Source organism: Chaetomium strumarium (assembly GCF_033439665.1).
Source record: "Chaetomium strumarium strain CBS 333.67 chromosome Unknown B0T15scaffold_4, whole genome shotgun sequence".
NCBI classification, from domain to species: Eukaryota; Fungi; Ascomycota; class Sordariomycetes; order Sordariales; family Chaetomiaceae; genus Chaetomium; species Chaetomium strumarium.
Window position 1 is genome coordinate 3,104,439 of NW_026944432.1, and position 14,096 is coordinate 3,118,534.

Genomic DNA, 14,096 nt, shown 5'->3' on the forward strand with positions numbered 1-14,096 from the left:
ACGCTTACCGTAGCCGCTCATTACACCTTCAAGCTCTAAGTTGTGGACCCTTTGTAAATGTTTGCTTCCGGTAAATTTCTGCCCGGGCCCAAGTTATTGGTAAGTATTTGATCGACCGACAGACGGAAGATGAATACCTGGAGTACTAGACAGCTCAACCAGCAGTAAACGTTGATTTTCTTATTCACAATATTGCATGACCGTTTCAGATCGTTATGGGAAAATGGGCTTTGGTTATTAGTACCGGGTAGGAAACATGTGGCTGTTGTATAGGACAATAAGCATGACTTGTGACCGCTCACGGGCTACCCGGTGAGCATTCGGTCTTATTCATTACCCTTCCTTGATTGACCTTGCAGCTTGACTCATGTTCAAAACGATAAGGCAGAAAGGGAAGTAACTCTGTGGTTCGTGCAGGCCGGCTCCCTCGCAGCCAGGAAACGGCGTATGTAAGGTATGAGGTTGGCACTTGGAAATGGTATTCGGGAGATGAAATGGCAGTTCGGGCCGGGAAACGACCACTTGAGGGCCAGGGGACAAGGGTTGTGCCGAGTTGATTGGGCTGCATTTGCGCCATTAACATACCCATACCTAATCCTGATCGGCTAAATCCAAGGAGCAACTTGAACATGGAAGAAAATTGGCGAAAGCCGTTACCTGAGTGTAGAAGCAATGAAAACGCTGGGTACAGTGGGATTGATGTAAATTCTCACTTTGGATGTTGGTCTGTGCGTCATCCATGGATGCTTCATTTCTTGCGTTTCGGCCCAGACAGGGAGCTGGTCGTTGGTTTTGGTGGAAAGAATCTGGGCCCGAAGACAGAAGTCAAGAGAAAACTGCGTCCTGCTCGGAGAAACCAATTTGTATGCATGTTACCTTAGTGTACCCATGCATGTGCGCCATTTCTTCTAGCGCATGGGACGCGCAGCGGCGCAGGGCCCGTTAAACAGTTCGGAGACGGAAGTTGTAAGCCCTACATAGTACTAGTACTTCCTTGATGCCGCATGGGGAGCGCGCTGTCCCGCTGTCCGCATCCTGGCTGCTCTACCTAGAAGCTTGTTAACGTAACGTATGTAGTACGCCGGATTACATACCTGACTTACACAAGTACCTTACGATACATCGTCGAAGCCCGAGTTGAGAACCACCTTCAATGTGCTCTGATATCCCCTTCAATACAGAACAATAGCAATCCTGACCATTGTGTCTGAAGCTCTTGTTATCGCTGCCATCTGAGGCAATCGACACGGGGTGACACAAGTCTCCGCTAACTGCTTGTTACCCCGCTTCCACTGCTGCTTGCCCCGCCATTCAAGTGGCAGCTTTCCAAGCTTGGTTCTGGAATTCCCCATTCATCACGTCACCAGAACCGCGACCCATTGTTCCCGGCCAAATCTCTCGAGGAAACATCACAGCAATCCTCGTTTCCCGATTCAATACCATCCATCCTTCTTTTTTGAGTCAGCTTCAGGACACAAAAGCTCGATCGCTGCCCAGCGACAGCCGCTACTCGCATCCAAGCAACGGCGCACCCGTGCGCTGCCTCGTTATTTCGCCCACCCCACTGGTTCCCCTTCGAATCCTCACAATGCCTGGCGTAGTTGAAGACCAAACGGGTGCCTCGGGGAGGCTACTCTTGATCTCCAACCGCTTGCCCATCACGATAAAACGGACTGATGATGGGCAGTATTCCTTCTCCATGTCCTCGGGCGGCCTCGTCACCGGCCTGAGCGGACTGTCAAAAACCACGCGCTTCCAGTGGTACGGGTGGCCTGGCCTGGAGGTCCCCGAGGCCGAGGCTGGACCAATGAGGGAGCAGTTGAAGGAGAAGTACAACGCGATCCCTGTGTTCGTCGATGACGAGCTGGCCGATCGTCACTACAACGGCTTTTCCAGTGCGTTGACGCCCTCTGCCCCGCTCCTTCATGGCGAACTGTCGTTCGGGTTGCTGACATCTGTGACCACCAGACTCGATCCTTTGGCCTCTCTTCCACTACCACCCTGGCGAGATCACGTTCGACGAGTCTGCTTGGGCAGCCTACCGCGAAGTCAACCGGCTATTCGCCAGGGAGGTGGTCAAGGATGTACAGGATGGCGATTTAGTTTGGGTGCACGACTACCATCTCATGTTGCTGCCGGAGATGCTGCGCGAGGAGATTGGACAGTCCAAGAAAAATGTCAAGATCGGGTTCTTTCTGCACACGCCGTTCCCCAGCAGCGAGATCTACCGCATCCTGCCCGTCCGTGAGCAATTGCTGCTGGGCGTCCTCGAGTGCGATCTGATCGGCTTCCACACTTACGACTACGCAAGACACTTCTTAAGCAGCTGCTCCAGAATACTGTGAGTCTACACCTCATCCGAAGCGGCCGGAGATTGATAACTAACCGCGGCAGTTCAACCCCGACGACACCGAACGGCGTCGATTGGAACGGCAAGTTCGTGACAGTCGGCGCATTCCCGATCGGAATCGATCCCGACAAGTTCGTTGAGGGCCTGAAGAAGCCGAGCGTTCAGAACCGCATTGCCACGCTCAAGCGGAAGTTTGAGGGCGTCAAGCTGATCGTTGGTGTCGACCGACTCGACTACATCAAGGGTGTCCCGCAGAAGCTCCATGCCCTGGAGGTCTTTCTCACAGAACACCCCGAATGGATCGGGAAGATCGTCTTGGTCCAGGTGGCCGTCCCCAGCCGGCAGGACGTCGAAGAGTACCAGAACCTGCGGGCCGTCGTGAACGAGCTGGTCGGCCGCATCAATGGCAAGTTCGGCACGATCGAGTTCATGCCCATCCATTTCCTCCACCAGTCCGTCACGTTCGAGGAGCTTACGGCGCTCTACGCGGTTAGCGACGTTTGTCTGGTCAGCTCGACGCGCGACGGCATGAACCTCGTCTCGTACGAGTACATCGCCACGCAGCGCGAGCGCCACGGCGTCATGATCCTGTCCGAGTTCACCGGCGCTGCCCAAAGTCTCAACGGCAGCCTTATCGTCAACCCATGGAACACGGAGGAGCTGGCCAACGCCATCCACGACGCCGTCACCATGTCGCCTGAGCAGCGCCAAGCGAACTTCCGAAAGTTGGAACGTTACGTCTTCAAGTACACCAGCGCGTGGTGGGGTCAGAGCTTCGTCGCCGAGCTTACCCGGATCAGCGCTGGTGAGGAGAGCAAGAGCCAGAAGTCGTCGGCCAAGTTGGCGCTGCGGAGTGCTGCTGAGGATGTTGCTGGCGCGGCGAACAAGGCAATACAGGGGGCGCAAGAGGCGGTTGCGAGTGTTGCGGGGGACAAGAAGGAGTCGGAATGATGGGTCTGCGTACTGGTTTTCCTTTTCTTGACGACATTCCATACCTCACTCGCTAGGCTTGCCGGGGACGGGCCCGTGGAAAGGAACGAGCGCCGATATAGATGTGACGGTCCCGGAACTCGGTATCTGGACAGAGCTCTCAAGTTCTGCTTGGAAACTGCGGGCTGTGCTGCATCGGAGCCATCTCATGTGTTGTTGCGAATTTGTGGTCTGAATCGCCTTGGTCTTTGTCATCTCATCTCATGAGTCTTTAAAGATAGAAATGCATAGGAGCTGGGCGTCGTTGTGTTTGGCATTGGTCCGGCAAGTCTGCATCATGGACGGAGCCCGCCTGTAGGGCTGATGAGAGGGCCGTGCGCCAGCTCAGCGCGGCAGCTCAGCGCGCTAGAATTTCGCCGGTTGAGTGAAACAGGGGGCGAAAAATGAGGCCTCACCTTTCTCGTCGGGTTCGAGCGTGATATTAACCTAGAACACAGCCCCTAATAACGTAAACTGCAGTGAGCAGGTTGGACCCTTCGGCGCCGGCGACCGAGACGGCTCCACTCAGTTAATGATGACAGATGCTACCCGATTTGGCGATCCGGCGGAGTGAATCCGAGGAATGCGATCGGATTACCGGGTTCGGCCCCACTAGGCCCCAACCACATCTGGCAACCTTTTGCGGGAAACCCAATCCTGTCAAACGTAGAGAAAGCTTAGTTGTCGGGGCGCGACGGCTGTGCAGGGGATCATGGCGCCCAAGACCCCAAGGCGAAGAGGATACAGGGGTATTGCTCCTTTAGCGTTCTGCCTTATGGGGCGACCCGTATGAGGCGGAGACTATTTCGGAGTATATGTAGTAGGCAGGGCAGGTCCTCAAAGTCTTGTTAGACGGAATAGAGAGAGCTATCATCTGCCAGATTGGTACCAGTCCTCCTCTCAAAGCCGCCACCAACGTGATCATCAGCTGTGTACGCCCTTTTCTTTGGCGTTGACCCCTTGTTTCCAGACGGTCAGCCATCATGTATCTGGTGTACAAATATGCGAAGAAGAAGCTCAGAGAACATCAGGAGGCAAAGGAGCCAGTACAAGCACTTCCGGACGTGACGGAACCTTACACGCAAGATGGATCCAGATTCAACGACACGATAGCACTGACGGCTTCACCCAGCGACACTCATGGCCCTTTTCCCTCTGACACATCCCATCCCTCGCCGGCCGCCGAAGGCAGTTCCAAGGTCACGCAAGAACCCGCGGAATCCCCTGAAGAATGCGCGGAAAAGGCACGCCGCCGCAGATACCGGCTCAAGATCATCCTCGGCCTCTTTGCCCCTTTCACCCTCCAAGCCCTCGACACAACCATCATCGCATCCGCGCTGAAATTCATCGCCGACGATTTCCGTCAGTTGCCCCCCTTATGTTTACTTTACCAACCATACCTACCCCCGCTCCCCACCCCCCTCACTAACAAAAGAAACCTCCACAGACGAACTCAAGCAACTAAACTGGATCATAACGGCCTTCAACCTCACCTCAGCATCCTTCCTGCCCTTCTTCGCCCAGCTCGCCGACATCTTCGGCCGCCACGCCACGCTACAGACCGCGCTGGCCATCATCACGGTCGGGTCCGCGCTATGCACCGCCGCGCCCACCACCGCCACCACCAACGGATTCCCGCTCCTCCTGTTCGGCCGCGCCCTGCAAGGGGTCGGCGCCGCGGGCATCAACATCTGTGTGCGCACCATCCTGGCCGACAAGGTCAGCCTGGGCGAGTATGCCAAGAACTGGACCGTGTTCGCGCTCGTCAGTGGCATCAGCTTCAGCGTGGGCCCCGTGGCCGGCGGGTATCTCACGCGCGTGAGCTGGCGGTGGTGTTTCGCGATCAACCTGCCCGTGGCGGTGTTGGGGATTGTGCTGGTGGTGGTCTTGTTGCGGAAGGAGTTGCTTGGTCCGTTGCCGCTGGAGCGGGTGGTTGCCACGGGGGGAGAGTTGGTGGAAAGCCGGAGGCGGAGGAGGGGGGATATGACCACCCGGACGGGGAGGCTCTTGACTAGGTTGGGCACGATCGACTATGGCGGGCAGGTGTTGTTCCTTTTGGGGTTCGGGCTGCTGGTGTTGGCGTTCACCTGGGGCGGCAGCACGTATCCGTGGGACTCGGCGGCTGTGCTGGCGCCGCTGGTGGTTGGGGGCGTGTTGGCCGCCGCGTGGTTTGTCTATGAGTGGGCGATGGTGCCGGGGAGGGCCATGGCGAGGGTGTTCCCGACGCAGAAGGCCATGATGCCCTGGCAGCTGCTGATGCAGCGGGACATTGGCCTGCTGCTGGTCGTCAATTTCGCCAACGGCGCCGCCATGTTCGCCGTCATGTACTTCATGGACCTGTATTTCACGCTGGTCCAGGGTCACGACGCCAGTGAGGCTGGCATCGCCTTGCTGTACTATTTGCCTGGTCTGGGCGGTAAGTACCTGAACCGTTCCTTTTGCATTGCCACGGAGGAATGTTAACGCTTGTTTGAAGCTGGCGCATACGGGTCGATGTTCTTCGCCAACGTCTGGCCACGGCAGACAGTTCCAGTCTTATTCCTCGGCAGCATCAGCGCCGCCGTGGGCATTACGGTGATCTCGTGGGCCTGCGACACCGGCTACCTGAACCTCATCTACGGCATGATGGCCTTGACCGGCTTCGGCGTTGGTGTCAACATGAACCCGGCGACGCTCCACGCCCTGGCTTACTTCCCCGGCATGACGGCGCCCATCACCTGTCTGGCATCCTTTGCCTTCCCCTTCGGCGGTACCATCACACTGACCATCATGAGCACCGTGTTCAACAACCGGAGCGGAGAGAACCACATGGACCCCAAAAGCGGAATCGTGTGGGCGTACACCTCGGTCATTCCGATCATGTGGCTGTCGGTCTTGGCTACTACCTTCTTGGGGAACGTGTGGCTCGGCAAGGATGGGAACTACGAGGTTGTTCATGGCTCATGGCTCTGGAGTCACCTCAGGGGTCAAAAACTTGACAAGGTCACAATGGCGAGGGTGGAAGATACCAGAAAAACTGATCTGAGGGCTGGCAGACCTGGTGGAGCAGAGTCGAGGACGGATCTTGAACGGGGATCTAACCCACGCGGGCCCTGGCATATGTTGGTGAGATAGCATCTTGTATTTATGTGATAGACAGTTGCGATAGGATTATATCCTAAGTTGTGATTGCCAAGCTTTAGGTCTCCTTTGGAATTGGTGTATTAGTAGAACTCATCGCAGCTCGGAGGTGTCAGTCAGCCGACCGACTTCTTTTTTTCACCCTGCCTCATACATGAATTCCTTTACAGTCGTGCCGTCAAGAGCGAGGAACTGCACCACATTGAGTTTGAAGTTTGACGGGTCAAAACAAGAGTCGTGGGATGAAGTTGTTGTTAAGTTAGAACTCTCCCTACTGGCCACCTATTTTGTAGGCATCTTTCTAATAACTACGGCTTACAGTTAGTAGTTACCTCCGTAAAGAGATCTCAGTATCTTGAACGACTTCTCTAGCTGCAAGCGTAGGTAGGTACTCTGAGGGTCTGAATCCTGACATTGTGCAGCAACTAGCAAGCCTTTTCGTCATAGGTGTCCCAAGGCTACTCTGACGTCATCGCCCGCCCGCATAAAGGCCGCTCCATCTCAAACAACCACTTACACAGCAACTGGATGCAGACCTACAGCGACCCCATCACAATCCACCGTCAATCACGTATTCACCTCACTGAGGAATCCACCAAGATGCCGTCCGAAATCAAAGACAAGAACGGCGAGCCCATCAACGAAGGCGACCATGTGTTTGCCCGCTCGCGCGGCGGCAGACATGAGGGAGACGTCGACAAGATCGTGACTTCGAAGGAGGAGGCCGAGAAGGAAGGGGTCAAGCACCCGCCCAAGGTATGCACTAGAGAAAACTCTAGAGTATCTGGAATAAGGTATTTGGATTGACTTACGAAAACTCAAAAAAACAGGTTCTCTTCACCGACCAGCATGGCCACAATGTGCAACACAACCCTGGGGCATTGCAGCACGGAGAGTACAAGAAATGAGTGAGTGGATCGCGAGAATGATAGTAATAATGAGGGGTTGTTGGCGCAAGGGGAACATTTGCAGTCGTGCGGCGCGGTTGAGTGTGTGTTCGTGATGCGGAAATCTCTGATGCGGCTTCACGTCAGGGGCAACTAGTCTAGTGGTCAGGACGCTTCGTTGTGGTTTCGTAGAATTCGAAACTTCGTTTCCGAAGAAACCCAGGTTCGATTCCTGGGTTGCCCAATGCTTTTGTCGGTTGCCCTGTTAGTGTACGGTCCACTGTCAATCTCCCATGTTGAGGGTTCAGCTTTGTGCTACCTGGGCGTTGAAATCTTGTACAGACTCGGAGTTTAGTAGTCGTAAGAAAGGAAAGCTCAGTTAGGATTCGGGGGACTCACTCCTAGGCGCGATCAGAACATCAGAACGCTGGCCCTTGAACCACAGGAGCTATCCGTGAAACCTAGTGTAGATGGCGAGTTATTATTATCAATCTAAGATCTTACTTGAGTGGGCACCTGGCAGAACCATAATAAGAAAGGCTTGAGTATCTGTCATAGGGAGGCTTTGGCAAACTGATTGAGATGGCGGATCGTTGTAACAGTGAGTCACATACCATCTACCGATGACTTCAGGACGATGTTTTCACGTCGAATCAAGAAATGCTTGACACCACTGCTGTAATAGTGTAATCAGCAGCAGGTGCGAGTGAGATCCCAGAGCGACTTTGTGGTTGTGGTACCCGGGAGTCTAGTTCTGTTGGCAAGGGCATGCATGTGTCCCGGAGCAAAGACTTTCAGGAAGTGTAAAGGTATTGCAATACGCTTGCTGGGGCTAGTATGGAATGCAGTAGTAGTATTATGTGGGATGTCAGGATCGAAGCAGGACCATCGTCTGGTTCAATGAACATTACGAACCTCAGCTAGGAGCAAGACAAACATCTTATTCTCAAGCCGACTAGGTATTTACCCATCCATGTCAACCATCCATCCACTCAATCAACAACCCCCTCCGGCAGGATCGACACATAATCCACCGGCGCCGGCTCCAGCCCATCCGGCGTGCCCACAATGCGCAACACACTCCCCTTCCTGATCTTCACGCCCTCAAACGTCACCCTCGTCGCCGTCTGCCCATCAATATACGGACTCGGCGCCTTGCCCAGGATATACTCCAGATCCCCCTTCCAGTTCCCCACCAGGCGATCATCAATCCACAACTCCCACGTGGAATTCCCAATCGCCATATCATAATAATTGACCGCGACATCGTACCGTCCCGTCTTCACCCACCCGGGCAAGACCGTCCTCATCTCGCCCCTCGCGTCCGTCCCGTTGCCCCGCGAGGTCACCACGCACCGGCTCCCACTAGCGGCCTCGAACGGACTGACCGCGTAGGGCACATACCCGTCCAGCTGCATATCCTCGGCCTCAATCCGATACTTATTATTATTCACCCGGCCCAGCTCGTCCGCAATGCCGGACTTGTTGAAGTAGAACGTATTAATACTGTCCCGCCACACCAGCGCGTGCCCAGCCTGGTAGGTCAGCCGGAACAGGACGTGCTCGTAGCGCTCGCGGTCGACGCCCTTGCGGCCGCGCAGGGATCGCCAGAGGGCCGGGAAGGTCTGCGCCGTGGCGCTGCCGGCGTAGTGCGCGTCGTAGAAGTGCTGGATCACCGTCTTGTTGGACCCGCGCAGCCGGTGGGTGTAGGGCACGTGGTGGAACCAGAGCAGCAGGTTGTCGGGTGTTGTGTCGGGTTTCTCGTACTGCGCGGCTAGCGAGGGCGGGTACTGCCCCGCAAAGCCCGTGCCGTTCCACACGGTGCGGTCCATGCCGATGGAGTCGGCGTCGGCGCGCGTCCATTGGCCCCACGGGTTGCCGTCCTGCGAGGCCGGGTTGGGCCCGTAGTGGCCGAGCAGGATGTCGGTCAGCGTCTGGATGCCCAGGTTGCCCGTGTAGTTCTCGTAGGCCGGCCACGAGGCCATGGACATGCGCGTGATGACGTCGAGGACTTTGCGGTCGGAGCTGAAGGTCAGCTTGATCCACTCCTGCAGGATGCCCTCGGCCGAGAGGGAGGAAGCGGGCCCCCAGGCCAGCCGCCCGTAGGCGTACAGGTTGGACATGGCCAGGTGGCTGCCCAGCCAGGTCGTGTTGGTGCCGACGTTGGCCACGCCCGCGTATCCGCCCAGCTTGCGGCCGAAGCGCTTGCCGTTCAGGATGGAGGAGACCGGGGAGGGTTGGTCGTCGACGCGCAGGTCGAAGGACAGGATCTCCTTCCACATCGGGGCTAGGTAGACCAGGTGGGCTTGCTGCCCGAGGTACTCCTGGCTGATCTGCAGCTCGATGGCGGTGCCGGTCTTGATCAGGTGGGCGAAGAGCGGCGAGACGGGCTCGCGCACCTGAAAGTCGATGGGGCCGTACTTGATCTGGATGACCACGTTGTCGTCGAACTGGTCGTCGAGGCCGTCGAAGTAGTGCACGGCCGCGTTGGCCCGGTCGGCCTTCCAGTCCAGCGTCTGGTTGAGGCTCCTGTGGTCGTACACAAACGCGCGGAAGAGAATGATGCCGCCGTGCGGCTTCAGCGCGCGGGCAAAGAGGTTGGCGCCGTCGGCCAGCGTCCGGTTGTACGTCATGGGCCCCGGCTGGCCTTCCGAGTTGGCCTTGACGAGGTAGCCGGCCATGTCGGGGATCCTGCGGTAGAGGGAGTCGGTGATGCCGCGCCACCAGGAAATGACGGTCTCGTCCAGCGGGTCAAAGGTCGGGAGCCCCCCGAGTGTCTGCGGAGAAGCGAAGTTGAGTGACAGACCGAGCTGGACGCCGTACGGCCGGAAGACGTCCGCAATCCTCGCCAGGCCGTCCATGTTTTCCTCGGTCAGGGTCTTGGCGTCCGCGTTGACATTGTTGACGACAACAGCGTTGATGCCGATCGAGGCGAGAAGGCGGGCATACTGCGCTGCCCGGGTCAGGTCCTCCCGCACTTTGCCGTCCCAGAAGAAGATGGAGTCGCCGCCGTAACCTCTCTCAACGCTGCCGTGGGTTCCGCCGTCCTGCATGTTGTCCCACTGGTTCACCCACCGGATGGGCGCATCCGGGTTGGAGGCCAGCGAGAAATCCGAGACATTGCCTTGGGCGAGCAGCGAGAGGTAGTGGAAGGCGCCGTACAAGGTCCCGCGCTCGTTCTGGCCGAGGATCAGGACGTTTCCTCGAGACACCTTCAGATAAAAGCCGTCCTCGACCAGCTCTGGGAGATCATTTGCGGCGCCGGGGTTGCTGTCGACGAATGCATGGACCGTTCCGACCGTGGCCGCGGTCATTGGACGGTGACGCTTGTCCGCGCCAGTCACGGCCACCTTCTTGCCGAAGATGCCATCGATGCCTTGCACAAGTTCGTTAACCGCCGTCTGTATTGGTGACCCCTGCGTGGCGTTCAGAGTCACAATGGCGGACGGGAGCTTGTTGTGATAGCCCCTTGCGCCATCGATCCGGGCATACCGCAACCAGGCATTCAGCCCATCCTCGGCGGCGGTTAGGCCGATCGCCGCGAGGAACACCAAGCTCCGCATTGTCGACTGCTTGCGCGAGGCGTCGAGGTGAGTTGCAGGAGCGTCATGTTGACTTGCTGCGGAACCGTCGCCATCGTACCGTATTAATACCCGGACCGAGCAGAGCTCCCTCGATCAGAGACCAGCGTAGTATCAGCCATGATCGCCACTGCCAACTTGAATTTACCCGGAACCGTCCGCTTGGCTCCCCCGCCGCCAAGATGAGGCCCTGGATGAATACGGTGTACTGCTTGGTCCGGTTGTATTGCCGCTCTCGCCCCTCTCCGCATTCTCGTTGCGCGTGGAGAAGTGTGGAGGATGGTGTTCTGCAGGGAAAGGTCGGTCTGTATAAGCGGGCCTGTGACAACCGCTGATCAGGCCTGTCAGGGTCTGTTGATTGACTCAATTCAGCCTGTAGATACTTGGAGACTTGCACAGACTTACAGGGCTTGGTTTGCGAGTGAACCGGCGAGACTCGGCTCAAGTCATGCCATGAAGTTGGCGATTCTCTGATGCGTCCTTTTGGTTGGTGGAAACATTCTCCTTTAGCATCCGAGTTGCTGTGAGGCAGAGCAACAGCCCGTTCAGGCATGTATGTTTGCGAAACCAATGCAAAATGAGACAATTAGTATCTAACTTGGTCATCAACAGTCATCAATTCATAAGTCCCAGGGCGTTGGAGTTGCGGCCAACCGCCCCTTGGCGTCACGCCCCTTTCTAGGTCTGAACCCCCAGCATCCCATCCCAACATTAGCCAACCCCAATCGCGGAGGATACATCAGTTTGTAGGTGTACAGGGGTATATGAACGAAGCAAGAAAACCCAACGTCCATCCATTAACCCTCCACAGCTCCGAGCTCCCGCTGCCCACCACGATCCCACAACAGCCCACTGATCTTCTTCCTGAGCCCCATCCGCTGCCGCTTGCCCCCTTTCCCGACGGAGCCCGCATCGACGTCTGACTGGATGCTCGGCGACATGAGTGAAACAGGCAGCGCACAAGGCGGCAGCCTACCCAGCTGCAAGGGCTCTGGAACAGGCCGTCGCTGCTGCCCGGCCGGCCCCTGCTGTTGCTGTTGCTGTTGCTGTTGCTGTTGCTGTCGCTGTTGCAATTGTGGAGGAGGCGCCTTCTGCAGCGTACTCCTCCCTCCCTTGCCAGCAGCTGCCCTTGCACCGCCCTCGACGGCTTCGGCAGATGCAATCGTCTCCCAGCTTCTCTGCGGCTGGTGCCCGCTGCGGTACCCGCTGTCAACAGACTCTCTGCCGGCCATCGGCAGTGCCACAGCACTGGAAGAAGCAGGCGCACCGAGTGCCAGATTCGGCGTGGACATATGCGCCAGGACATCAGTCATCGGACCCCGGACGCCTGATGGCGCGGGCATGTGCTCCCGCGCGGCGGCCCATTTGCAGGCCTCGGTGATCTGGTCCTCGAGGCGCCGTGATCGAGTGCTGCGGATGGATGCGGTTTCTTCGTTCCGTTGCGAGGGCGGGTTGGGCACCGTAGGTGGAAGGTCTCCGTGCCGGAGCGAGTTGGCGCGGCCTCGAAGAGAGACGCCCACATTGATGTCTGTTTCGGGAGGGGTAGCGGTTGGAGCCGAGTAGGCATCTCGCTGGTACTGGTCGCGCTGCATTGGGATCTGGAGGCTGTCAAGACGCGGCCGGGAGTCTTGCCTCCGGTGATGAGTGACGCGGGCGGCTGCCGTGGCAGTTGAGGGGCGTGACGGTGCGTCTGTCCTTTGGTGTCGCGGCTCTGGCGAGGTTGTTGCTGCACTTCCTCTTCTCACGGGTGTTTCACTGACGGCCTGATCGTTTTCTTCCGGAACAACGTGCTCGTCAATCCGTCTCATCATTGTGTCCACGCTGGGGTCGCGGTTTGACCGGCCACCTGCCCTCCGAGTGCGCCGAGCTGGGGTACTAAACGGGAGTTCCCCGTTGTGATCCGGGGAACTGTCACTGGCAGGAGACATGGTGCGAGAGACGGGTTGGATAGGCTCTACCACAACCGCGTCCCCTTGCCTCAACAGCCCGTCGCTCCGGGTTCGATGAACGCTCGTCCGCCGGTGCATGTCTGGGCTCGATGGAAGCCCGACAACGCCGAGAACAGGTAGTATGTTCAAGGCCGTGTTCGGGCGTGTTTGCTGGGACCCAGCATGGTCCTCCGCTTGTGCCTCACGATCCGGATTTAGGGGTAGCGAAACCTCGCTGCGTCCAAACCGGGACGGTAGCGTTGGGAGAGGTGGAGGCGGAAGAACAACGTCGACCGACACTGATCGCCTGTGGTGGTTCCCTTGAGCCGCCCTACTGCTCCGCCCCTCCGAGAGCTCCCGGTCGCGTAGCCTCGGAGCCCTGTGACGAGGGGCGGGAGAGCTTGATGACTCCGAGTCGGAAGATTCGGACGCGATCTCGCGTCTTGGTGTCCGTCCGCGGATTTGTTTGCGGGTTGGTTGATCGAAATCCCTACTCGAGGCCGCCCTTCCAGGAGTCCTGCTCCTAGAAGATGCATTGCGGCTGCGAGCGTTACTCCCAGCCCTGCGCCTGCCCGCCTCGTCGTCCAGTCTGGCGGCATTGGCCGGCTCGAGAACATACTGCTGCACAGCAACCGGACCGTGAAGTGGGCAGGAGAGGACGTTGGAGGATAGCTTCCTGAGCTCAACCTCCGTCGACGACTCTAGGGAACAATACCTCCCATTTTCCGCTGCCTTGGTGCACTTCACCCACTGGATGTAGTAGTGCTGCTCGCCGCCTTCGCAGCCCGTGTAGGGGGTATAGTCGTAGGTGCACATCTGAGGCACAATGACCGGGCCGGGAATGTGTGAAAGCAGGCGAAGACACTCGTCATCGCCACTGACGGTGAAGCTGAGGGATGGTCATGGCATCTTTGGAGAACGTGACCGGGGCCTTATCCCCCAGGCGGGTATTTACGACCCTTATACCGGAGGTTTACCAGCGACTCGGAGCTATGGGCACTCCGTAGCGCCATCACTCCAGCGGTGAGGGAGGTGACAATGGCTCTGAATCACATTGGCATTACCCATTGGCCCGACTTGGCTGTGATGGCCATCTCAAGTGACGTTGTCGCCCTCAAGGCTTGTCCCCGCACATTTCCAGGTGACCTGCAAGTAAAAATAGCTCATCAACTCTCCGAAGAAAATCGTCATTGGCCTCGTGGCTGCCGCAGCGGCCTGGGCTGCGCCGGATTGGCTTGATTTTCGCTGGTGGCACCGAATG

The 14,096-nt window shown here is 57.6% G+C and overlaps 5 protein-coding genes and 1 non-coding gene across 6 annotated transcripts; 4 read left to right on the top strand and 2 right to left on the bottom strand.

The window, feature by feature from the left end:
* Nucleotides 1-1,400: 1,400 nt before the first annotated feature.
* On the top strand, nt 1,401-3,324 carry B0T15DRAFT_215868 (glycosyltransferase family 20 protein). Its single transcript, XM_062862736.1, has 3 exons — nt 1,401-1,895; nt 1,969-2,341; nt 2,395-3,324. The coding sequence occupies exons 1-3, from the start codon at nt 1,589-1,591 to the stop codon at nt 3,299-3,301; spliced, it is 1,587 nt and encodes a 528-aa protein (XP_062721779.1). The 5' UTR covers nt 1,401-1,588; the 3' UTR covers nt 3,302-3,324.
* A 978-nt stretch (nt 3,325-4,302) lies between these two features.
* On the top strand, nt 4,303-6,433 carry B0T15DRAFT_398589 (uncharacterized protein; the record flags this gene model as incomplete). Its single annotated transcript, XM_062864960.1, has 3 exons — nt 4,303-4,681; nt 4,767-5,735; nt 5,796-6,433. 3 exons carry the CDS (start codon nt 4,303-4,305, stop codon nt 6,431-6,433), a joined length of 1,986 nt encoding a protein of 661 aa, XP_062721780.1.
* A 537-nt stretch (nt 6,434-6,970) lies between these two features.
* Nucleotides 6,971-7,835, top strand: B0T15DRAFT_534017 (uncharacterized protein). Its single transcript, XM_062869406.1, has 2 exons — nt 6,971-7,195; nt 7,270-7,835. Exons 1-2 carry the CDS (start codon nt 7,040-7,042, stop codon nt 7,345-7,347), a joined length of 234 nt encoding a protein of 77 aa, XP_062721781.1. The 5' UTR covers nt 6,971-7,039; the 3' UTR covers nt 7,348-7,835.
* B0T15DRAFT_t126 lies at nt 7,474-7,570 on the top strand. The gene has a single exon. It is a non-coding gene; the product is annotated as a tRNA-His (tRNA).
* B0T15DRAFT_511861 (glycoside hydrolase superfamily) lies at nt 7,738-10,889 on the bottom strand (the record flags this gene model as incomplete). The annotated part of the gene is made up of 4 exons (XM_062867940.1): nt 7,738-7,787; nt 7,941-8,002; nt 8,242-8,246; nt 8,331-10,889. The coding sequence occupies 4 exons, from the start codon at nt 10,887-10,889 to the stop codon at nt 7,738-7,740; spliced, it is 2,676 nt and encodes an 891-aa protein (XP_062721782.1).
* Nucleotides 10,890-11,462: 573 nt separating this feature from the next.
* Nucleotides 11,463-13,800, bottom strand: B0T15DRAFT_215907 (uncharacterized protein). Its single transcript, XM_062862737.1, has one exon. It carries the CDS (start codon nt 13,649-13,651, stop codon nt 11,705-11,707), a length of 1,947 nt encoding a protein of 648 aa, XP_062721783.1. The 5' UTR covers nt 13,652-13,800; the 3' UTR covers nt 11,463-11,704.
* Nucleotides 13,801-14,096: the final 296 nt, after the last annotated feature.